Below are 25,210 nucleotides of genomic sequence, written 5' to 3'. Positions count from 1 at the left end.
TGCCTGACCATTAAGAACTTTGTAGGTGAGGAGAAGGATTTTAAATTCCATTCTGGATTTTACAGGGAGCCAGTGCAGTGAAGCTAATATTGGAGAGATATGATCTCTTTTCCTAGTTCTTGCAGCAGCATTCTGGATCAACTGGAGAGTCTTAAGGGACTTATTCGGGCAGCCTGATAATAAGGAGTTGCAATAATCCAGCCTAGAAGTAACAAATGCATGCACTAGTTTTTGGGCATCATTTTGAGACAGGATGTGCCTGATTCGTTAAAAGCCTATTAGAGTGTGGAGATAGTGTTCCACGGAGGAAATGGTTATTTAGTTTTTTTAAGGATGACCTGTCTGGAAAGACGACTTTAAAATGAATGTACACTTAGGGAGAATAAAACCTGAAGGTGGCAGTAATGCAACATGGTGGATGCCAACTGCCGTAAAACGTCGAAGAAGAAGTAGTTGGACGGATTCGGAAGCGAGTTAGTAAATAGATGGTTGAGCTCTTCTGTGATTAAAACTTTCAAATACTAGTTTAGAAAGCACTAGACATCACCTTCAGCATAGTAACATCTAGCTAAGTTAGCAGCTCAAGAGTTACTGACGTAAAGACGTAACAGGCTGAAAGCTAGTTAACCGTTTGTTAAATAGCGAGCAGCTGTTAGAGGCCAAGGACAACAAGCCAGTATGGACGCCTGGGTTCGGTTTAACGGCCAGAGCCAAGCCAAGGAGAGAGTTATTAGGTAAGGTTACGAATTTTATTAACAATCACGTTTGAAATCTCACTGTAGCTGCAAATTTGAATAATAACGCAAGGTACTCAAAGTTCGCTAGTTAGCTACAGCTCTGCTAACTTAATGGAAGTAGACAACGAGTGCTGGGTTGGTCTGACTTGGTGTATATATTTGATAAGAAAGATAAATTGTTTCTTAAGTCTTTAAGCTAACTAGATTTCGGTGTTATGGCATTCAGCTGGTGGACTGTGTGTGGGAAACCCTTTCTAAGTGCATTTGAATCATATGTATATGTATGTACCTATATATTTTTAGTTATGACCAAGATGTGGTCATTTTACAGTATAAACATCAACTTGTCAGCGGTCTCTGATGGACAAACTATGTAATGGAGACACTGTTTCTAAATGACCCCAATCAGCCGACGGATTTATCAGTCTTCCTCTACTTTTCCCCAATAAGTCTGCTCTCCTGAGCCTCCTTTATGAAACAGCCTCAGGTCAGCTGCTCACTGTGCTCTGCACTCTCAGGGCTGCTCAGTACGCATGCGCCCTGCTGGGCTACACTCTGCAGAAGGGCGGGGCAGCGGCGGAACTTCACAGAACCGTCAGTCAGCTGGAAGCACACATGAGCCTGACAAGAAAGTGTGAGTGAAGCAGCCACTTGGAGTTCTTTTCCAAACACCAAAGCTGAAGGATTGTGGCTGATGTGTTCGTGTGTCCCACAGTGCTGCGTCTGGGGAACTCTGTGGAGGCGCTGCAGGCTGCCAAGAGGACCATCCACCTCTCTGACAGCGTGCTGAGGCTCTGCCTGACCATCGGCCACCTCAACAGAGCCATGTACTTTGCCTGTGACAACGTCCTGTGGGCTGGAAAAACAGGCCTCATCTCCAAACTGGACACGCACAAATGGAGTCAGAGATCTTTCAGGTGACTGAGTGTCCTTTTTTTCTTTTCCATTTGTACATTTTAATGACATCTCTTGCACAAATAATCAGTAACCCTCTTTGTGGAGTCAAACAAAGGAGGCTGATGTGAAACTTTTTAAATGGAATTACACAATAACAAGTTTTATAGTGTTGTCATACATGCTGAAAAATGTGAATAAAATGATCTTGCCTTACACTGAACTCTGAGTTTAAACTTGAGCTGCAGCAGGTTTAGGTTGAATCTAGATGCAGTGAGCTCTTGTGTCAGGACACAGTAGCTGGGTTTAAGAAACTACGTGATTTAGTTTCAGACAATACAGGTTCAAACCTGACATCTGTAAAACCGCAGCTAAGCTAATGACTGAGCTGCTGGACAAGGAATGCTAACAGACCCTACACACATTGATATTTGTTATGTCGTCGTTTGCGTTCTATTCCCACAATGCTACATTTGACAGGTCTACAGGGGTTAAACCTGCATCATTTTAATTAGTCTCCATTTTTAGATTTCTGTTCATCATACATCTCTATTTCCAGCAGCTATGTTTCCAATAGTTTCTGGGGAAGTGGCAGACTCTTTTTTAATGATTGATTTTTTAATCTGCCTAAATTGCCTGTCAGCATTTGCGTTTGAGTTTGTTGCTCTCAGCAGCAGCAGTGTAAAGGCAGGCTGAGCCAGCTGGGTCTGCTGGTACGATCAGCTCTGACAGGGTTAACGAAGAGCTGGCTGTGACCCACTGACTGTCTGAACAATTCTGGATATTGAAATGCTACATTTGCACTTGAAGTATTGATTTGGAATGAATGTTATGTTCGAGTCATTTTCATGTCAGTGGAATTTCTGGAACACAGATCATTTGTTAATAACTGTGTAGAACTGCTGTGGGGCCAAATTCAGTTAATACCAACTGTGTGGTTGAAATCTGCAGGTACTACCTCTTCGCTCTGATCCTCAACCTGACTCGAGATGTGTACGAGCTCCGCCTCCTCATTGAGTGTGAAGAGCGTTACAGAGCTTCCAAATCCCCACCCTCACCGTACCCCAGCACCACGCTGCCTGCTGACCAATTGTCCTCACCTGCCGCTCCGGCCACCGTCGCCCTGCCCGTCATGTCGGCGAGGCTCCGCAGACAGCTCCACCTGCTGGTGGCGGTGCTGTACAGCAACCCGCCGCTGCTGTTGGACCTGCTGAAGAACAGTTGTGATATCTTCATCCCACTGGACCGCTGGGGATTTACCCCACAGGGCCAGGCTTTGTCGGGGCCTGTGGCCTGGCCTCCTCTGTCCTCTCCATCCTCACCATGGTCCACCCCTGGCTCAAACTCAAGCCATGAACCTAGATACACATTGGAGGGGTCCACAAGGAGGACTGAGTTCAGAATCTACCAGGGTTAACACACTGATGATTTTGTGAAGTCAGCAGTTGCTGGTGTACTGTGGCAGGAGGAGATTCTTTTATTGTGCATCGCATACTGCTTAACACCTCAGCTGATTACTCACCTGTGACCCAGGTCCACACAGTGCTGAAGCGTAGCGATGCTGCACAGAGCCCACTGTTGTCCTCATTGTCTCACACTAGCCAGTGTTAAGTAAATATAAAGCTAGCCCTCATCCACGACTGTCATTCTACATATCAGTCCTGCAGCCATATCTCCCAATACGCGGCTTAAAACTATTCCTCACAGGAAGAATGTTGCAAGTACAAACTCACCAGATGGTAGGCAGTCTTCTTCGTGACCTATAAGGTGGGGAAAAAACAAACTTAATTTACCGTGATATAGAAGGGCCCCTTCCAGTAAAGTCAGTACACTGAGCAAGGATTCCACATACTTTGTATTGTGTCACAGCACAGGTAGCACTGGTAAAGTGATTTGTTGTTAGGTCTAAGGGATTCAATTACCACTAAGCTGTACTAGCTAATAACAGGCCACAACATACACTGACTGCCTTTATTTCCAACAACAAGAAAGGATGCTGGCCTGGCCTGAATCCCGGTGAGCTCGGCTAGCTTTCCACAGTGTCGACTCACTCAACTCGGCGGTTGGGCCAGCCCGGTCCTCTTTCACGTCGCCAACCGTGCACTGAGCTCGGTGTTGGTTTCAGTTCATTTAGGTTAACAAATCACGCAGACAGACACTAAACCAAAATACTTCAGGGATGAGGGTTCAATGTCTATCAATCTTCACAAAAACAGTTACTGGCTATCAGTAGCACGCAACACTCCACTGTCCTTCCTTGGTGTCTTCATTCTGACAGGCTCATATTAGATAAGACCCGCCATCTTGACACCCAATCAAAATGACAACCATGACGTTTGATTTCAAGTCCAAATAAATCAGGGTTTTTGTTAATTTGCACCTGCCTGACAGTGTTTACACCCAGCAAGTTTGTATTTTCAACATTCTTCCAGTATTACATTTTTTTGAGCCACTAAGTGACTGAACTGTCCTGTGAGATAAGAGATGCAGGAACATGATATTGCATTGAAAAAGAAACTCCACACCAAATCTTGTAAGGAGGAAAGCATTGCTGACCTGATCTGTTTTTTTTTTTTTTTTTTTTTTTTAAAGGGCTGTAAGATTCAGGGCTGCTGCACTTGTGACACCACCCGCTGTGACGGAGGGTTGCACTGTAGAAGTTTGCACTATACCCTCTCAGTTTGTCCAGTAAGAGTCAAAGGAATTGTGGAGTGACCTTTAGTCTCCAAACGTTAGCACAGTACAGGGTATGCAGGTTTTCCTTTCTTAAATTACAGTACTAGTACTACTACTAAAAACTTGAAATAAATTCTCCACTGTTATCATGAAGGTGCATACCTAGGCCTGATTGTTACTGACAGGACATACCTTTGTTGAGTCTGAGGCTTGATTGTAATAGTCTTTATTTTTCAAGATGTTCGTTTGCCTCCTGACATCACAGTTCACCCCGATTCATAGTAGCTTATTATCGTTGGGCCACCATATTGACTTGTCAATATCTGCTTTCATTTTGGCACAAATAACAAGACTCAAACTAGCAAAACAAAAGGTTTAATTCAGCATGTTACTGTTACAAAGAGGAAGTAAAAACATAATGACAAATGAGGCCAGTGCCTTTTCTGAACACTTCAGGGGACCAGTGGCTATTGGGTGGAACATTTTTCCCACTGGTGTTTCTGTCCAGGTAACATCGTAAGTACACACCATGGCCCAGCTGAAAGGACTTCTTCAATAAACTTACCAACAATCACTGTGGAAAAAGAGCAGAGCAAGTGTGTTAATGAATGACTCTAGATGGCAAAGTACCACTGTATTGTGGTACAAAATTATCTACATGGCTAAATACCATTGGGGGAAATGGACAAATGTTTTAAGTGAACTGACCCTTTAAAAGAGAATTAAAAAATGAATGTTCATTGTGTGGTTCATCTATGGAAATCGAATATTGAAATTGAGAAACTACACACTGATAATTTGAGAGCAACAGAACAGATTTACCCTGTGTGTTTGAGCCACTGGCCAATCGCAGATACATCAGCATATACCTTATCTGATGTAATAACTTTTTTTAGTATGTGCGGCAGAAGGAAAGGCCTGTGTTAATATATTAATGTCGCTATAAAGTTTATCCAGCAGAATGTGCTGTCACTGCAGTGGGAAGCAGCAACTCTCACAAAGCTACGTCACATGCCACAAAGCTTATGGATACACTGTTAAGGGCATTTTCAGAGAGAAAGCTCACTGACGTAAAGGCGAGCTGCTGTAACAAAAAGTTTCCCTTCGGGGATCAATAAAGTATGATTCTGATTCTGATACTAATGCTTGACAAAAACACACAGACATACATCCACCACTGAGCTATTAAAAAAGTTGATATAATTTAACTTCAAAGAATAAAATATGTGAATTGCTGAACTTCTGTGTTGCAGGCGGTAGATTGTGGACATGCTCCAACCTGAACTCCTCATCACTCCTGGGTCTCCATGCTCTCATCCTCTCCATCTCCTCCCTCCTCCAGAGCTTCATCTTCCTCCTCCTTCCTCTCTGGAGGTTTCTCATATGCCTTCTCTGATGGAGTGACAATCACACCATCCCATGTAGACATCTCTGTTGCCAGGTCTGCAACAAAAGGCACACAACGGTCTGATTAGTATTATTTATTCATTTTATTGTGCATGCAGGCACTATTTGTAGAATCACAGGTCAATATATAACAACAAGGAACTGGATATCTCATGTGGAAACAGAAATACACAGAGAAAAGGCCTGAGGCTGCTGCATATCTGCATATTCATCTATTCTAAAATTCTCACGCACCATCGTATCTTAAAGAGCTCATAATACCTTATTGCCCCATTAGAACACTGCACTCCCAGAATGCAGGGTTGTGGTTCCTAGAGTCTCCAAAAGTAGAATTGGAGCCAGAGCCTTCAGCTATCAAGCTCCTCTCCTGTGGAATCAGGTCCCAGTTTGGGTTCGGGAGGCAGACACCATCTCCACATTTAAGAGTAGGCTTAAGGCTTTCCTCTGTGATAAAGCTTATAGTTAGGGCTGGCTTGGGTGAGTCCTGAACCATCTCTTAGTTATGCTGCTATAGGCCTAGACTGCCTGGGACACTTCCCATGATGCACCTCTTTCCTCTCTCCTCCTATTCTTTCCTCTCCCGTAGTTCTGTGCTTTTTCGTTTCTCTCCTGTCGCTTTCAGCAGGTATTTCTACCTCCAGAGCTGCAGAGTCTGGATCTGTGGTTGTGGGCCACCTGATGCCCCTGTGTTCCTGCTCGACAACTGCTACTATAGCTGTTGTTATTATTGGCTCTGTTTGTTTGTCTCTCTCTCTCGCGGTTCTGTCCAAGGTTTCTGCCCTCTTAAAGGAAGTTTTTCCTTGCCACTGTTGCCAAGTGCTTGCTCATGGTGGGATTTGTTGGGTCTCTGTAATAATATAAAGAGTACGGTCTAGACCTGCTCTGAGATAACTTTAAAAAAAAAAAAAAAAAAAAAAAAGGGAACATCATATTGGACACAAGATTACTGGATGCACAATCGTGTCATGTTTTATGACATACAGTATTTGAATATTCTGGATCTGCGATTTAATTCTACCCACTTGATTTTTGTCAGTCTGCTGAAGTCTGACATTGGCTTCAGCTAAACTTTAGAATGTCCTCCATGTCTTATATTCGAGTTTTACTTGAAAATGATAATTTCACAGCCAGTATCGAGAGAAGCAACGATTACAGTGCAATGTACAAATGGGCACCAGTACTCGAAAAAGAAAAATCGGAACTTATCTTTTACAGTTTAATATACAAAGACGCTAAGTTCTGCAGACTTCTGACTGATTTGCTTAGTTCTACAAAATGAAAATATATGGGACACTTCAGAATGACATCAACGTATTGTCACATAAACAAGTCAAGATGCATTCGCCTTCTTTTCGTCAGACTTATAAAGCTGTGTCCACCTGGTGTGAAGCCTGCGTGAGGTTCTTCTTTTAGAAATAGCCGTGTATGTGTGGGAAATGCAGTATGCATGTATGCAACTCACACAGGTCAGACAGCTCACACTGTTACTGTGTGTTTAATGAACTGTGCCAGCATTTGTCAGACTCTGATCAGTTTGACGTGTGTCGAGTTTCAGTGTATGACTGATGGTTTTGGATAGAAAATGCATCACACTGTTACACTTATTATTCAAGAAATCAAAACCTTTTCATGACAGTGTGTGGCTGATAAATAATACAGAAGACATTGCTTCTTATGCGTGAAGCTTTGCCTGTATACACCACAGTGGAACACATCTGGCATGTATTGAAAGTCTTGTATATTGAGGAAAGAGCAGGATTTTCATACATGCTTACATTACTAATATAATATTCAGAACGAGGGCTTGTGCTGCAGGCCTTTCATGCTAACATTACATTACTACCTGTAGAGCTGGGTTAGTGTTGTTAATGCTACTAGCTGCCCTTTCTCACTGGAATGTGTGTCATATTAGCTAGCCAGAACGGACAGATGTCTATCAATGTGCAGCGTGTGGTTAAAAAAAGTTTTGGGAGGTGCATGGGTGAATGCCACATACACATTCACCTTTAAAAAGCATTTTTTACTAGTTTCCAGAAAGTTGCTTTATTTCTAAATGCTGAAAATGTTCATATATAAAACTATCATGACAATGTAGTGATGAGTTTTTCCACCCCCCTGCTATAAACGCAAAACCTGTCTATACTCCTCATATTGAAGAAAGATTAACTTACAGCTGGCATCTCCCTCAAGGCCCAGGATCTTCCTGTAACCTCCATGCGAGAGCACCCTCACCAGTGTCTGAGCTGTGAAACACACCATGTCCTGCACAAACACACACAAACTGAACATTATCACACTCATCAGGTTCATGCAACACTTCGATTTATAAATTACTTCAGACTTGAAAGCCCTCTAACAGCTAGTGTGATCCATACTGGGTTTTTTGAAGACATAGTTGTCCAGATGTGTGCGACAGCTTTTTTCCAGTGTGCTACTGCCTCCTACATTGTTGCAAACAGATCTGGGGTGTCTCAGGGTGTCCCCAATTCTACCAAAACAGCAGTAATGAGGAGTATAGCTTCTAAAGACCCTGTCCTTCACCTGCAATGAAGGGACGGGACCAGACCTACCTGCTGTTCCAGAGTCATGACTGTGTGCACTCTGAAGTTTCCACTCTCACAGGGGTCAGTGATGCCCACAGAGCCGGGCAGAAAGAGACCAGCAGCCAGCATCTGCAGGCAGCGCCTTCAAAACACGAATCCAGCACAAAGCTTAGAGACAATGTCCCATCTATAGTGACTATCAAAATGAAAACTGGAGGTGAGTGGAAACCAACCTGTAGGCCACGTTCAGGGACAGGGGCTGCCTGGACGGGTTGTTCATCACTGCAGAGTGGCCCTGGAACAGAACGGACACCAACCTCACCGTTATGACCTCATCACTAGTGGCGTACATGTACCAATACACAATACCTACCCAGTATACCGTTCAAGGCTTCAGGTGTATGTGCAATCACAGGTTTGTTTTTAATCTGGCTGTGTTGGCTGGTCAAATGTCAGGACTCGTGGGGTGTGAGGCGGTAGACTTGTGGTCTTACCAGCAGGTCCAGGATCCAGGGGGTGAGGGGTTCAAAACCAGGGAAGCGCAGCCTCAGGTCCTTCAGCAGGCGGATGAGCACTTTGACCCTAAAGATTATAAACATCAAATAATCCAATAAATTCAGGTAAGCCTATTGTTTGGTCATGCCTATGCATAACAGCAGGGGAGTTAAAGGAGACTTCCTCACATTGACTGAGAGGCGTTCTCCTCAAACCAGCGGGCGTGGCGGATGGCAGCAAGGGCACTCTGCAGCACCTTGATGTCCACTGAAGAAACAACAAAAATAAAATTAATCCTAGCATCCCCATCTGGATTCCAACCAGGGACCTGGTATATTTTGTTTTCACAGGCTCAATTATAAATACGATGGAGGTCTACAAATGAAAGCAGTGGAAATTTACAGATAAAAAAAAAAAATTGTACACTACAGTCTCTTGGACTTTCTGGTGATTTTTGACAATATTTTTTGACTTTATATTTTACAAAGTTCTGAGTGCAGTTTTCCTAAACCCTTTGTTTTTTGAGTTATGAGATGCCCACTTAAGGCAGAATGTCCCTAGATTTTGCAGTGAACCTCAGAGCTAGCCTGTCAACACATGCACCAAATTTGGTTACGATAGCTCAAAGCAAACTTGATTCATGTAAAATAGACCCCATCCTCACAAATTTGAATATAAATTGCAGAAACACGTAACGGCTTATCAACTACTGATGCAAGTGAAGTTTGTTTCTCATTTAAATAGAACATAATGGACCATTCTGCCTTTCTCACAGACAGTGGAGAGAGATGACAGTAAATGAGGGAGACAGAATGCAACAAAGGTCCCTGGCTAGACTCTGGGGACGTTGACCTCATGGTTGGTGTGTTAACCCCTAAGCTACGGGGTTGCATCAGAGACATTTGTGTGTGTGTGTGTGTGTGTGTGTTGTCGACACGTGTGTAAGCTCATACAGTGCAGCTCAGGGTCCAGCTTGCGCAGGTTGGGAGGGACGGTGGTGATGAGGATCTTGACGGTAGCATCAGCTGAACTGATCTCAAAGCCTGTCTCATTGGTCAGCATGGACAGCACTGAAAGCAGCAGATACACACAGTCATCTGCCTATCAGACACACATTACATTAGCAGTGTTACATTATCAATTGATTGTGGGCTACAATCAATAGATCACTAAAACCTTGAGAATTACAAAGCACAGGACACCCCACAACTAATTTAGATCACTGAATTAAAACAAGTACATTGTTTGAATCCTGAATTCAATGAAACAAAATAATTCAAAATTGCAGCACCCTTCTTTACTGCTTATAGTCCAACTGAACCTCATTAAACATCTGCTGGATAAACTGGTCACAGTAGGTCTTGGATTCCTCTGTTAAACTTGAAGCATAGATTTATTTATCCCAGCTTTTCTTGAACGCTTCAGGAAGTGAACAACAGTCCCTCAGTGTGCTACCTTCAGTAGGGTCCTGTGTGCGAAGGGTCTCCACTACTTTGTTGCCAAGAGCTGCAACTGCCTCCACTGTAGAAGAAAAAAACCCATCATTCTCCAACATTACACAGATTAAATTACAAAGTGTTCCTTACATTAGAATGAGCAAGAAGAGCCGTGTTTTGTTTTGTCAGCCAGACGTTGGACTGCCGGCATAGAGACAGGTCCACAGAGGGCTTTACTGTGGTAACAGGCACAATTCAACAAGAAAAGGTGTTGCTATTCACAATGATCAAATCAAGACCGTGTCTTTGGCAATGGGGTATTGTATAGGGCTGAAACGATTCCTCAAGTAACTCGATTACTAAAAATCATCAGATACTTTGTCTTCACGAAAACTCTGCACAGTGTTCTTCAGCATCTCAGCAGAAAGCGTAACGGTTCAGTCTCTGCATCCAGTCCACAGAGCGACCCGACACAAGGTTATACACATACATGAAGGCTAGTAAAGACTGTAGTCTATGTTAATTATGACTATATGTAATGGCTAGTTAACAACGTAAAGCAATGTGGTGACGTCTCTAAGTTAGCTAGGTTTTGTTGATGGCACAAAGAAGACAGTGAAGGCTTACGTTATGCCTGAGCTTTAGTTAAGTTTCTGAACTACAAGTTTCAACCTAAGTATATCAATTTTTTAAAAAGCAAAAAGTGTTTGTTTTTGTATTTCAGAACATGTTTTCTTTAAAACCTAGAATGTAATATGACACTTAAATGCACTGAATGGGTTTAGTTTTGACAGATATCATTGTATGTAGTTTAAAAATAGTAGATATTTCTAAAAAGGAAACCAATTAGTTGTTCATTTTAAGAGACCTGTCTTATTTTCTCTTTTGGATATTTATTGCTCTTTAATAAAGCACAAGTATTTCTTATATGATTACTCAATAGAATAATTGGTAGAATACTCTTACTAAAATAATCGATAGCTGCAGTCTTAGTATTGTATTAAACCTAAAAAAAGTTTTTGCTACAGATCAAAATGTGTCTGTTGCACTTAGTATTGCAAACTGTCAAATACTGAAAGCTGGAATCAAATGTCTGGTCAGATTTATAGTCTTGTCCCCAACTGACATCCTAGCTTTTCCAGTTTTAGACTTTTTATTTAGGCAAAGTTGTACAGTTGCTTGTGTTCAGACATTTAAGATCTTTGTCTTCTCTTGTCAAATGGAAAAAAGGGTCTAAAAAAAAAAAAAAAACAACCTGTTCATATGGGAACATGGTATGGGATTGGCATGCCATTATACAGTGTCAAAATGGTCCTATCAAAAACAAAAAAACAAAAAAACAACAACAACAACAGACCCATTGAACGTAAAACTAGACTTCATGATTCAGTGACATAGTGGAGAGCCCTAAGGTCTCAGTTTCTTTGGTTGATAAAAACTGATGCATCCACATCATATGGAAGCATGTAGACCTCTCCAGTCAAACGATACCTGCATTCAATCCTTTCTGTGCCCAGATCTAGAAAAAAATGACTATTTGTATGGTTTTGCTCGCAAAAGTCGCTTGTTGGCAGAAAATGAATATAATATTCACAAGTATGTTTTCATTAGTGTATAATCAGCTGAAAATGGTAAGTGGACTGTACTTATATAGCACCTTTCTAGTCTTTTCCGACTAGCCAAAGCGCTTCAACTACATATCGTGTTCACCCCATTCATTCACAGATGGAAGGTACCATCAGTTCAAAGAAAGTAAATTATTCTCACACACACCGAAGGCACAGCCCTTGGGAGCATTTGGGGTTCAGTGTCTTACCCAAGGACACTTCAAACCCAACACTGGCTCTAAATATAAAGAGTACGGTCTAGACCTGCTCTATAGGAAAAGTGCAATGAGATAACTTTTGTTATGAATTGGCGCTTTATATATAAATAGAATTAAATTGAATTGATAGGGCCATTTGCGTTTTTTGCTAGTTCCGCATCCTTGGCAGGGGAGGGTGAGGCGAGCGGTATTCAAGTGTTTGCAATCTGCAATTTCACTGCTAGATGCCACTAAATCCTACACACTTGACCTTTAATGCGACGGGTGATTGGCCCACTACCATAGCTACAGCTAGCAGCTACATACAGTCTGTGGTGGGGATGTCGAGTGCGGTGTATTTGACGGAGTTGGCAGTTCAACCTCCTGCTCCTCTCGCGGGCTCCGGAGAACAAGTGACTGTAAGAGGAGCAGCAGAAGAGATCGGTGTGTTTACCGGGGAAACTTCAGCTCACATCAGCGAAAGACTCATCCCCCCAAAATGCACCACAGGAAGTCATTCCTGCCTGTGGCCATCAAACTCTTTAACTCCTCCTAAGTGTTAGTCTATATGACCCTAAGTCATTAAACTGGACATTGGATCATTAACATCACTGCAATACTTGAAATATTGTGTAATATTCCCTGTTTATTGATATTTATTAAGACTTATATTACTGCTGTGCAATATCCACCATCTCTCTCTCTAATCTGGTTAATCTGCTACACTTAACTTGACCGTACTCATTATAGCACTATTACTTATTTTATTACATTGTATTATACTTAACTGGTAAATCCACTTTGTACTTCACACTTATTTTAGCTTTTATACTTTATATCCATTTTTGTACTTAACTTAGCTGTATTATAGTGTATCATATTTTGATTTGCACATCTCTAATTTCTTACTAGAAATAATTGTCTCGTTGCGGACTTATTTTGTTGTTGTTGTTGTAATTATTATTCTTCTATTAGTACTTCTATTCCTGTGTGCATTGACGTGATAGTGAGCAGCTGTAACGAAGAGTTTCCCCTCGGGGATCAATAAAGTATTTCTGATTCTGACAACCCGCTGTATCAGCAGCACTGCTGGCTTTGATTTTGTTTTTTTGCAGTTGGTTTGTAAAACACAACTAGAGCTACACAGCCTAATACAACCTCCATGCTTGACTCCAACTGTTAACTCAAGTCCTTCAGAATGAACGTTTCCCATTACTCAACACACTGATAAACAAGGCTGGCTCTCTGTATATAGGCTACACTTATCTCGTGCATTCAAATCGAATTAAAGAACACTTTTAAAATGTATTTGTGTAAAAATCATTTGGATGGGGAGGACTGGTGTAATTTTAACTGAATATGTGCATTCACATGATGGGTATCGATTGAGGTACTCTATTGGTACCACTTTAAGGGTACTGGTATCAAAATTCTGTAAACGATACCCAGCCCTAACTCTGAATCTGAGGGTCTGAACATAACAAGATTGTATTGCAAGACTATGAATAGTCCCATCACCCTGCACGCTTTACCGGCTGCAAACACCTTGATGTGACAACATCTGAGTGACAAGAACCAACACATCTAAAAGCCTCAAAAACTCAGGAATAATATACCAGCAGCTTTCTTTTTTTTTTCTTTCAGTGTTACAGTTTGGATCATTACAATAACAGCCTCTTCAATTTTTAAGCAGATGACATTACTTCCTACTGATCACTCACGTGTAGGGAGGATCTTGAGGATTACAACCAGGTCAGCAACATTGTGTCCTGTTGTCATGGTGCCCTTCTTGTAAGAGCCCACCTGACGCACCTCTTCAATTTGCTATGAAGAGACACAGGTACAACATTATTAACATGTAATGTACTAATATTATTGACTAGCTCATATTATTCACACGCTCCACATTACTGATTTGACCTACTAGAAATGAAACATTTCAAGTTGTTTTTAGTTACTTAGTATGTCACATTCAATATGTTTATTTAAATAATGCTGTATAGTTTTCTAAATATTTAAACATTCCTGATATTGTTTCAGTTCACATTGATACACTGTTAAACTAAAATAAAAATCAATCTTATTTGTCACATACATCATTATACAAGTACAGTATGTGTTGACATGATACATTGCACACACTGATCTGAAGTACAATAATGTGCTCATCACTGAGTCATTTAGATGTTAGATAAATGTGCAGTGAAGGACAAATGACTCACCACTTCAAAGTTTCCAGGTGCAACAATCAGGTTGTCAATGACATTGTTGATCTTTGTGACCAGGGACAAGATGGAGGACTAAATGCAGGAAGAGACCAATAAACAGGGTTTCTTCCAGTGAACGTAAAAAACAAACTGCATGAAGAGAACAAAAAAATTTGGTGAGACAGACAGTTATCTAGATTGGTGTAGGTTTGTGGACTGACCTGCTCTGCAGGTGTGGGGCTCAGGTCATGGTTTCTATTCAGCAGACACTCACTGAAAGCCGTCTCGTCAGGTGCAGGCTTCACTCTGGGGAAGGCCATCTCACACTTGTGATAAACAACAGTCTGCGTCAGTACTCACACTGCTGCTCAGTACATAATCTGCTTTACTACTAGCCTACTCACACTAATATACTACGGTAGTTTTATTAGGGGAATGTGGTCTCCTGAACATAAGTCACACTAACAAAATGTATGTAACTAACTTCATGAAAAAACTTATCACCTTCCAGCAGTGATGTACTGGTGTACACCAGGACCATGTGACGCCCCCCCACCCCCACCAAATGTAGTTTTTACTCACCACATAAAAATCAAATGGGATGTGTGGGACAAATGGACGGTACCTAATGAATGAAGAAAAAATCAACAGTTTGTAGTTTTATAATAATGACTTCAAGCAGTGAACATAAAAGAATTGATAGAGGCAACGGTGCTCAAGGTTCAATATGCTCACAATACTAACAAAGTCTGGCTGAAAATAAATCATGATATAAGGAACTTAATGTCCACTGTTAATTTCCCCTGAGGCCTAAAATAAGAAAAAACAGCAATTTATACTTTGATTTTTGTAATTGTTTTTTCATATGGATTTTAGTACTACATGCAAATTATGGACTAAATAAAAAAACCTTGTTCTACATCTAGATCCTGATCTCTCCGGATGTCCAGACTGTTTTAGTCATAATGCCTTTTGGACGTTAATGAATATAAGCGAATAGCAGCTCGGTGGCTGAACTCACCCCTGGACCAGTCCTCCACGGGACCCGAAGCGGCCTCCCCGGCCCCTGCCGCGGTCCCCTCTGGACACAAACACACTAACATGTCGGTGCTGCTCACCTACATTTGCTCGACAAAGCTAATGTTAGGAGTAATAATGCCGTGGCGTCTCATCTTAGGCACTATTCAATCCCATTGCGAACATTAATACTATCTTGCTAACCTAACATAAGTTACTCAGCTGCTACGCTCCAATACACATCAGTACAGATTCATTATTTCATTTATTCAGCTACTTAGCTAGGTGATGTTATCCCCCTGGATCGTTGATAAATTACTTATGTAAAAGTACAAATTCCTCCGCAGCTCAGAAATGATACCATTAACACATTGCACGGTGACGACACACTTGAAATAATGAATAACGCTAGCGGTTAATGAATTAGCTAACGTTACCTCGCTAACATGTTAGCCAGTAGCAAGCGTTCAAACAATGCACGCCGCTTGCTTAATGTCACGCTAACATAACAGCACTACGAGCTAGGTTTCTAACACAGGAGCTAACGACTTCAATCAACACGTTGCTTGTATAAATTGTAAAACACAACGGAATTGAATGTTAAACGTATTAAAATCGAATTACCTCATTGCGTACGTCGTTTTGATTATTTAATGCGAAAATCCTAAGAGAAGTGTTCAATGGACCGGCTCCCTCTGTGACGGCTGCTTCCTGTTCTTTCGAGTAGGGTATCGTTTCTTCTTCTTATCTTTTCTTCTTCTTCTTCTTCTTCTTCTTCTGTTGTGTTTTATGGCGGTTGGCGTCCCTAATTGCGCACTACCGCCACCTACTGAATTTTAACATCTTCACAGTTTAAACTTTAAACATTGTCCACCCAATGTGATCCCATGCCATAGTCAATTCTATAACCCAGACCCCATTGTCTGAGTTGGTGCAACTCCTTCCCTCAGTGTAACATCCAGATCCTCTCCAGATATGTCCACAACATTCAAGAATCTTCTTGCCGCGTCCAGCACCATCTTAATCCTTTCTGACTTCCCCTTCATTTCAGCCGCACAGTTTATAACCATGGCAATAAATGCCAGAAATCGCTTCTTGTCCATACTGATGTTCTGCTCATCTCCATTTCCTTTCTTCTCCTTTTCCTTTTGAACTACCACCCTTTCACCGTTTCTCTCCATACTCTTAGCAGCTTCCGCATATGACAATCCCTTTTCCGCTCTGATCTTATTCATTTTTATTTCCTTAATTCTTTAGGAGTATTTTGCTGATCCCGTATGGTGGTTTCCCTCGCAGTGCAGGCACTTTGCTTGGTCTTTCTCCACTTTACACTTCTCCACATTACAGTTGTCCTTCCCACATCTCCCACATCTTCTGCCTCCTCTACATCCTGCAGCAACATGTCCATATTCCTGACAGCAGAAACACCTGAGAGGCGCTCTCTCATATGGCCTCGCCCTGTAACACACATAATCTAGATACACTCTCTCTGGTAATTCCCCCTCAAAAGTCAAACACACTGAGTTACTGTCCTCCGTCTACCCATTTCTGAATCTTGTCATCCTTCTTGCCTCACACACACCTTCAACCTCCCGAAATGACTCGGCCTCCACCGACAGTGGCACGCCGCTTACTACCCCCTTCTTCTTTATTTCTGCTCCAAGTGGGAAGCAGTTCACACTGCTATAATCTCCAAATGCATGCATCTTCAGGGCTTTATCTCTCTGACGCTTTGACACACTTTCAATGATAACCATCCCACTTCTTGTTATCCTGACCGATCTGACATCTCCGAGCTTTCCTCCTACAAACTTTCTGACTTCATGTGGATTCTTGAAAATGCCATCTGTTTGTGTCACTGCTATCATCCCAACAAGATACTTTTCCTCTTTCTGACCAAATTCACTTGAGTTACTCTTCTTCCTTTTCTTTTTATTTTCAAATCCTCTCGAATCCTCGCGCTCTGATTCCTCCTCTGACTCCATTTCCGCCTAGCCCATGCTCTCTAGGGTATCGTTTCTTCTTCTTCTTCTTCTTCTTCTTCTTCTTCTTCTTCTTCTTCTTCTTCTTCTTCTTCTTCTTTCTTTAACGGCAGTTGGCATCCAGCTTAATGGTGCATTACCGCCACCTTCTGTTCTGGAGTGTGGATCAGTCAGTAAAATATAATCTACAATTTCCCAGGGATTGAGGGGGGGGGGGGAAAACAAAACAAACAAACAAAAAAAACCCTTACCATTATATCCTATAATAAAGCCTAGTATCCCTTAAAAAAACCCAACAATTCTCTCACCTGTGCTCTGTCATTCATACTTAGTATTGTTTTTAAAGTGAGTTTCTGCACCCCTAGTTCCTTTAGTGTGTTATCCATTATCACGCTCTCCCTCTGATATTTCCTACAATGTAGAATTAGATGTTCCACCGATTCCTCTACCTGACACTCCCTGTCTGATGTTTCCCCACCATTTTTAATGTTTTATTTATTTTGGTAAATTTTTTCCCAGATTATACATTTTACTTCCGCTTTATTGATTCTTATTTGCATTTCTACATTTTCCTTCTTTAATGCCTTCTTTGCGACTAACTAGAGCTGTAGCTGAGTCTGTACATATTGATGATTTTGTCAATTTTCACTTCTTCCACCCAACGTGATGCAACTAAAATTGCAACCATCTCCACTGTACAAACTGCTAAATTATTAGATGTTCTTCTATTGATTTCAGTTCCTCTTGCTGGAACCACCACTCCCACTCCTGTTACCCCTGTTTCAGGGTTCTTAGTGCCATCTGTGTATATTTGAGTATAGTTTTTATATACTTCAGTAATATAATCACTAAACACCCCAACCAGATCAGCACTTTTTTCTTTCCTTTTAATCTCTAATAGATACCAATCTACCCCCGGACATCTCATCTTCCATGGGGCTATGACTGGATGAACTATTGAAGAACTGATTTTCATATCAGATACCTCAAGCTCTTTTGCTGTTTTATTCCCTATATGACCAAAGTTGTCCTTTTTACTTCTCTCTTTCCTCCAGCATTCCTTCAGCACTCCTTTTGTGGGGTGAGAGTCATTATGCCCCTGCAAGTTAACCCAGTAATTTGTTATTTTATGCCGTCTCCTTAGTTCCATTTCTCCAACCTCTACCTGGATAGTTGAGACAGGCGATGTCTTAAAAGCTCCACTACACACTCTCAACGCCTGATCCTGAATCACATCCAATTGTTTTAAATGGGATCTAGCTGCTGATGTATACACTATACTGCCATAGTCCACCGTAGATCTTATCAGGGACACATACATTCTTTTCAGTGCTTGGCAACTTGCCCCCATTCTCTACCAGTCAAGCATCTCATTACGTTTATTACTTTTTTATTTTTTCTACTATTCTTCTAATATGATCTGCCCATGTTAAACGGGAATCATTAAAGCACCCCAAGGAATTTGAATGTTCCTGCTCTCTCTATTTCTTTCCCATACATCCTTATTTTCAATCTTTCATCTATTCTTTTATTAGTAAAGAAAACACTTTGAGTTTTTTCAACTAAGAGAATCTACATCCCCACTCTTTCCCCCACTCCACCACTTTATCTACAGCTCCTTGCACTTTCCCAACTACATAATCCATATTTTTCCCCCTCTTCCACAGAGCCCCATCGTCTGCAAAAAGTGACCTACCTATATCAGCTGGAATCTTTAAAAAGATATCATTAGTCATTATTATGAATAGTAGTGGGCTTACTACACTACCTTGAGGTGTACCATTTTCTACAGTATACTGATTTGACAGTTCTGATCCTATTCTTACTTGGATATTCCTTTCACACAAAAGATCTTTTATCCAATTGAAAACTCTCCCTCCAATCCCCAACTTGTGTAACTTAACTAGAACTCCCTCTTTCCACATCATATCATAAGCTTTTTCTATATCCAAAAACACTGCAATTACTGCCTCTTTATTTTGTGTCGGCGTTTTTCTACGCTACACTGCTGTCCTGGCCACTGCTTTACCTATATGTTTTAACTTGGAAAAAGTTTTCGGTCACTGAACGTATGGATCTTAAGTGATTTTAAGCTGGCTGCAACTTGACGTGATTTACCGGACTGCCTCCACTGCTGCTAGCTAAGTTGGGGTGGTTTGTAGCCCGGCGGCTAGGCTAGCCGGTCGCTTTTACCAAGGATTTTAAGCTTGTAGCACTTTTATGGACGTAACTGTGGACTTTAAGCTTCGAAGCACTCTCACGGACTAAATTATAGCCTGATGGCTGAGTGTGGATCTTGTCACCTTACCGTCTCAAAGCTAAGGAAAAGTATCACCTGTCTGGAAGCTGAGCTCAGAGAAAAAGACAAGCTCATCCTTGAGTTCTCCACTGTCGCCTCAGCCCAGGCAAAACACCTGGCGGTCCTCAGCTCCTCTGGATGCGGCAACCGCAGTGCGACCATCCCATCTCACTCCCCTGACTGCTCCACTTCAGAACTGGACAATGATCCCACTCTTCCGTGGCTCGGCTCCATCATCACTGGCGCCCCGGAACATGAAGCCGTTTCAGCTAAGCCTGAAGATCCGTGGCTCCTCATGGGTGCGAAGCCCAAAGCCATGGCCATTTCTACTCCTTGTCGAGCCCCAGTGGATGCACAGTCCCTCGCCGGTGGGGTGGTGAGAAGGCTCCGGTGAATTCGACTCCACGCCAACCGGAGCACAGACATGGTGCAAAGCACCTGCCTCCTCCACCTTCACATCTGATCGGTTTTGACATTCTGGATGCGCAGGACTTTCCTCCACTGGAGGGATGCTCCCTTTTTCCAGCGGTCAAGTCTTCCTCCTCCTCTCGCCGCAAGTTACTGAAAGAGGCCGTGATCAGGAGAAGCTCTGGAGGTCTCATTCGTCCTGAGATGGCAGAGAACTCCCCTGCTAAGGAGGACGCTGCCCCCTCGCCGCAGCAGTCCCCGGCCACGACTATCCCAGGGACAGCTGATGGAACTTAGCGGTCTCCACAATCATCGACTCTGCCTCCTCTCATCCCCCCAACTATGCTGATCGTTGGAGACTCCATAGTGAGGAATATCCGCTTCGCTAATGCGGCCACACGCTGCTTTCCCGGAGCTCCGATCCCCGACATCCTCGAAAAGCTCCCCGGACTTCTGGCTGCACTCCCGACGACTATCATGAAAATCATAGTCCATGTCCACCAATGACACCGCCCGTCAGCAGTCGGAGCTGACAAAAGCAATGTAATGTATGTCAATGTAAGCTCCCTCTCTAACAAAATGTTTATTTTGAATGATTTTATCTCTTCTACTGATTTAGATTTTATGTTTTTAACTGAATCCTGGTTACGTCCTGGTGATCACAGTCAGCTGGCTGAATTGTGCCCTCCAGATTATGACTGCTTTAGCCACCCTAGGGTCTGTGGTCGAGGTGGGGGCCTTGTGTGACCTCTTAGCTTGCAATGATTTTTCCTCCTTTGAAGTGCTCATGTTTATACTTGGTGGCCCCCTCCTGGTCATATTTGCTATTATTTATTGCCCCCCTAAACCAGCTAGCTCCTTCTTGTTGGAACTCCCTGAGTTTTTATCCAGTCTCGTGTTAAATTATGATAGAATTCTTCTTTGTGGTGATTTTAATATTCATGTTGATGACTCCTCTAATGCCCTTGCTGCTGATTTTTTAAATATCACTAACTCTTTTAACTTTCAACAACATGTGTATGGCCAAACTCATTCCCTTGGACCTGGTCTTTACTTTGGGCCTGAAAACCCCATCTGTGGAAACCAGGGACATGTTTGTATCTGATCACCTATGCATTGTTTTTAACTGTGAATTAGAGGCTGCTAGTACTGTCTTATCCCGCTCTAAGTACACACGCATCCTTAATGAGCACAGTGCCTTAAAATTCTGTACACTGTTCAATTCTCCTGAATTTCTCTTCAACCTTAGATCTCATAGCTCCTCTGAAAAATAGACCAAACTCAAAGACTAGAAAACAGCCATGGTTAAATGACAGTATTCAAAGCTGTAAAAAGAAATGCAGGCAATGCAACCGCAAGGGGGCACAAGCCAGTGTCTTCTTGTGCCAGTCCCAAGTCTGGATAAATGCAGAGGGTTGTGTCAGGAAGGGCATCCGACGTAAAACACATGACAAATTAAAAATGCGAATCGTGAAAATGACTTCCATACTGGATTGGTCGGGGCCTGGGTTAACAACAACCGCCACCGGTGCTGTTGACCTGCAGGGTACCGGTGGAAATTGGACTACTGTTGGTCAAAGACGAAGAAGGAGAGGAGGAAGGTGTGTTCGTAGGCAGAGAGAGAAGAGGAAAGCTAAGAATGTAGGACTGACAGTAGGGACTTTGAATGTTGGGACTATGACAGGGAAGGCTAGAGAGTTGATTGACATGATGCAGAGAAGGAATGTGGACATACTGTGTGTCCAGGAGACCAGGTGGAAAGGTAGCAAGGCTAGAAGCATAGGAGCAGGGTTCAAGTTGTTCTACCATGGATCAGATAGGAAGAGAAATGGAGTAGGAGTTATCCTGAAAGAGGAGTTTGTGAGGAATGTTCTAGAGGTGAAAAGAGTATCAGACAGGTTGACGAGTCTGAAGCTGGAAATTGAAAGGATGATGTTCAATGTTGTGAGTGGTTATGCCCCACAGGTAGGATGTGAGTTAGAAGAGAACGAGAAATTCTGGAGTGAGTTAGATGAAGTGATGCAGAGCATCCCCAGAGGTGAGAGAGTGGTGATTGGTGTAGATTTCAATGGGCATGTAGGTGAAGGAAACAGAGGTGAGAAGGGCGATGGGCAGGTTTGGTCTTCAGGACAGGAGCGCAGAAGGACATATGGTGGTAGACTTTGCAAAGAGGATGGAAATGGCTGTAGTGAACACTTTCTTCCAAAGAGCAGAACAGGAAGCATAGGGTGACATATAAGAGTAAAGTAGTGGTAGGGAGGTAGAAGCACTCAGGTGGACTACATCTTGTGTAGACGTTGTAATCTGAGAAAGAGACCAGTGACTGTAAAGTCAGGAGTGGTAGGGGGAGAGTGTGGAAAGAGGAAAGCAAGGAGACAGACAACACAGGATGAGAGAAAGAGATAGAGATGGGAAGGATGTGCAAAGAGATAGAGATGGGAAGGATGTGCAGCAGGTTAGAGGGTGATTAAATATAAGGATGGAAATGTATTGACAGGTGCCAGGAGTGTGATGGGAAGATGGAAGGAGTACTTTGAAGAGTTGATGAATGAGGAAATGAAAGGGAACGAAGAGTAGAAGAGGTGACTGGTGTGGAGCAGGAAGTAGCAAAGATTAGCAAGAGTGAAGTGAGGAGGACGTTGAAGAGGATGAAGAGTAGAAAGGCAGTTGGTCCTGATGACATACCTGTGGAGGTATGGAAGTGTCAAGGAGAGGTGGCAGTAGAGTTTCTGACTAGTTTGTTTAACAAGATCTTGGATAGTGAGAGGATGCCCGAGGAATGGAGGAGAAGTGTACTGATGCCAATTTTTAAGAACAAGGGAGATGTGCAGAGCTGTGGCATCTACAGGGGAATAAAGCTGATGAGCCATACAATGAAGTTGTGGGAAAGAGTACTGGAAGCTAGGTCAAGGGCAGAGGTGAGCATTTGTGAGCAGCAATATGGTTTCATGCCTAGAAAGAGTACAACAGATGCAGTATTTGCTTTGAGGATGCTGATGGAGAAGTACAGAGAAGAACATAGGGAGTTGCATTGTGTCTTCGTAGATTTAGAGAAAGCGTATGACAGGGTGCTGAGAGAGGAGCTGTGGTATTGTATGAGGAAGTCTGGAGTGGCAGAGAAGTATGTTAGAGTGGTGCAGGACATGTATGAGAGCTGTACAAACCATGGTGAGGTGTGCTGTAGGTGTGACAGAGGAGTTCAAGGTGGAGGTGGGTCTGCATCCAGGATCGGCTCTGAGCCCCTTCTTGTTTGCTCTGGTGATGGACAGGCTGACAGATGAGGTTAGACAGGAATCTCCATGGACTATGATGTTTGCGGATGACATTGTGATTTGTAGTGAGAGCAGGGAGCAGGTGGAGGAAAATCTAGAGAGATGGTCTGCTCTGGAAAACAGAGGAATGAAGCTTAGCCGCAGTAAGACAGAATACATGTGTGTCAATGAGAGGGACCCAGGTGGAACAGTGAGGTTACAGGGAGCAGAGGTGAAGAAGGTGCAGGACTTTAAGTACTTAGGGTCAACGGTTCAGAGCAATGGAGACTGTGGAAAAGAGGTGAAGAGGCGAGTGCAAGCAGGTTGGAACGGGTGGAGAAAAGTGTCAGGTGTGTTGTGTGATAAAAGAGTATCAGCAAGAATGAAAGGAAAGTTGTTCAAGACGGTGGTGAAACCAGCAATGTTGTACAGCTTAGAGACAGTGGTACTGAAGAAAAGACAAGAGGCAGAGCTGGAGGTAGCAGAGCTTAAGATGTTGAGGTTCTCTTTGGGAGTGACGAGGATGGACAGGATCAGGAATGAGTACATCAGAGGAACAGCTCATGTTAGATGTTTTGGAGATAAAGTCAGAGAGGCCAGATTGAGGTGGTTTGGACATGTTCAGAGGAGAGACTGTGAATATATTGGTAGAAGGATGCTGAGGTTGGAGCTGCCAGGCAGAAGGTCTAGAGGAAGACCAAAGAGGAGATTTATGGATGTAGTGAGAGAGAACATGAAGTTAATTGGTGTGAGTGAAGAGGAGGCAGAGGACAGGGTTAGATGGAGGCACATGATTCGCTGTGGCGACCACTGAAAGGGAACAGCCGAAAGGAAAAGAAGAAGAAAAAGAAATGCAGAAGAGCAGAATGCAGATGGAAGAAATCAGGTCTCCAGGTCCACTTTGTGGCCATGAAAGAGTTATTACGCCTTTATAACAGGATGGTAAAGGATGCAAGAACATATCATTTCTCTGCACTTATTTCTGCCCATCAGCACAACCCCAGATTCCAATTTAAGACTGTGGATCAGTTAGTTAACCCTGCCTCTCCTTGTGCCCCTGCTGAGTGTGATGCTGATTGTGAAAAGTTTTTTTGCACTTTGCTGGAAAGGTGGAGTTAATAAGATCTGATATCACCCCCAATCCTGCCTTTTTAGATGTGGATCACCCGCTCAGGGATTCTTTGAGCAATTTTTCTGCTGTTACTCTGCCTGAACTCGCAGACATCATGTCTTTTATGAGAGTGTCCTCCAGCCCTCTGGACAAAATCCCAACTAGGTTTCTATTGGAAGTTATGAATTGTATTGCGGCCCTTTTAGAAATTATTTTTAACAGCTCGCTGTCTACTGGCTGCGTCCCTGATTACTTTAAAACAACTTGTGTCCAGCCAGTCCCAAAAAACCTGGGCTTGATCCCACCCTCCTGGATAACTATTGCCCAATCTCCAAATTGCCTTTTATCTCGAAGATTCTCAAACAACTTGTTTCTAAGCAGCTTCTTGCTGCTGTGGAAAACAATAATACCTTTGAAAAGTTCCAATCTGGCTTTTGTCAACACCACAGCACTGACAGCCCTTCTCAAAGTCACCAATGACCTTTTAATGAATGCAGATGCAGGCATGTGTTCAATTCTTGTGCTGTTGGACTTAAGTGCTGCCTTTGATACAATTGATCATGGCATTCTTTTAGATAGACTGAGGTAGGCAGGGGTCTCCTGTCTGTTCCTGAGTCCAGGATGAAAACTAAGGGGGGCAGAGCTTTTGCTATCAGGGCCCGGAGGCTCTGGAACAACTTGCCCGAAGAAATAGGTTGTCTGAGTCAGTGTCTTCATTTAAGTCTCGTCTCAAAACACATTTTTATCTGAAAGCATATCCTGATTTTACCTGAACTAGTTGTTTATTTTACTGTTTATTTTATTGCTTTTGTGTATTTTATGTAATTTTCTTTATATTTCGTCATTCACTGTGGTATTTTATTTCTCTTGTTGTGAAGCACTTTGTACTTTGTTTTGATAAGTGCTCTATAAATTTTATGTTGTTTTTAAGTTTTATTATTAT

The 25,210-nt window shown here is 42.5% G+C and overlaps 2 protein-coding genes across 4 annotated transcripts; one reads left to right on the top strand and one right to left on the bottom strand.

Annotated features, from left to right (window-relative positions):
* Positions 1-317: 317 nt before the first annotated feature.
* Positions 318-4,736, top strand: pex11b (peroxisomal biogenesis factor 11 beta). Its single transcript, XM_044170531.1, is given in 5 exon segments — positions 318-734; positions 1,256-1,371; positions 1,453-1,654; positions 2,583-2,875; positions 2,878-4,736. Coding segments are annotated over 5 exon segments (777 nt in total). The 5' UTR covers positions 318-678; the 3' UTR covers positions 2,988-4,736.
* On the bottom strand, positions 4,667-15,988 carry ilf2 (interleukin enhancer binding factor 2). 3 transcript variants are annotated; one of them, XR_006375088.1, is made up of 15 exons: positions 15,841-15,988; positions 15,221-15,280; positions 14,782-14,824; positions 14,421-14,525; positions 14,215-14,292; positions 13,714-13,816; positions 10,208-10,273; positions 9,706-9,822; positions 8,941-9,019; positions 8,752-8,839; positions 8,491-8,552; positions 8,285-8,399; positions 7,886-7,976; positions 5,548-5,750; positions 4,667-4,881 (listed from the first exon to the last, which is right to left on the bottom strand). XR_006375088.1 is itself a non-coding variant. In XM_044170529.1 (15 exons), the coding sequence occupies exons 1-14, from the start codon at positions 15,843-15,845 to the stop codon at positions 5,599-5,601; spliced, it is 1,164 nt and encodes a 387-aa protein (XP_044026464.1). In that variant the 5' UTR covers positions 15,846-15,987; the 3' UTR covers positions 4,667-4,881; positions 5,587-5,598. The 3 variants fall into 3 exon arrangements, 2 of the variants coding, with proteins under 2 accessions (XP_044026464.1, XP_044026465.1); XM_044170529.1 differs by having other exon boundaries at positions 5,587-5,750; positions 15,841-15,987; XM_044170530.1 differs by lacking the exon at positions 15,221-15,280 and having other exon boundaries at positions 5,587-5,750; positions 15,841-15,953.
* Positions 15,989-25,210: the final 9,222 nt, after the last annotated feature.

Source organism: Siniperca chuatsi, linkage group LG17 (genome assembly GCF_020085105.1).
Source record: "Siniperca chuatsi isolate FFG_IHB_CAS linkage group LG17, ASM2008510v1, whole genome shotgun sequence".
Taxonomy (NCBI): Eukaryota; Metazoa; Chordata; class Actinopteri; order Centrarchiformes; family Sinipercidae; genus Siniperca; species Siniperca chuatsi.
The sequence above is the reverse complement of the archived record's forward strand: the minus strand, read 5'-3'. Positions and strand labels throughout refer to the sequence as shown.

Coding starts and splice junctions, on each gene's coding strand:
- ilf2 (XM_044170529.1), bottom strand. Junction 14,825..15,220: donor CGTGGAGGACTGGTCCAGGG/GTGAGTTCAGCC, acceptor TTCATTCATTAG/GTACCGTCCATTTGTCCCAC. Junction 14,293..14,420: donor GCCCCACACCTGCAGAGCAG/GTCAGTCCACAA, acceptor TCCTGCATTTAG/TCCTCCATCTTGTCCCTGGT.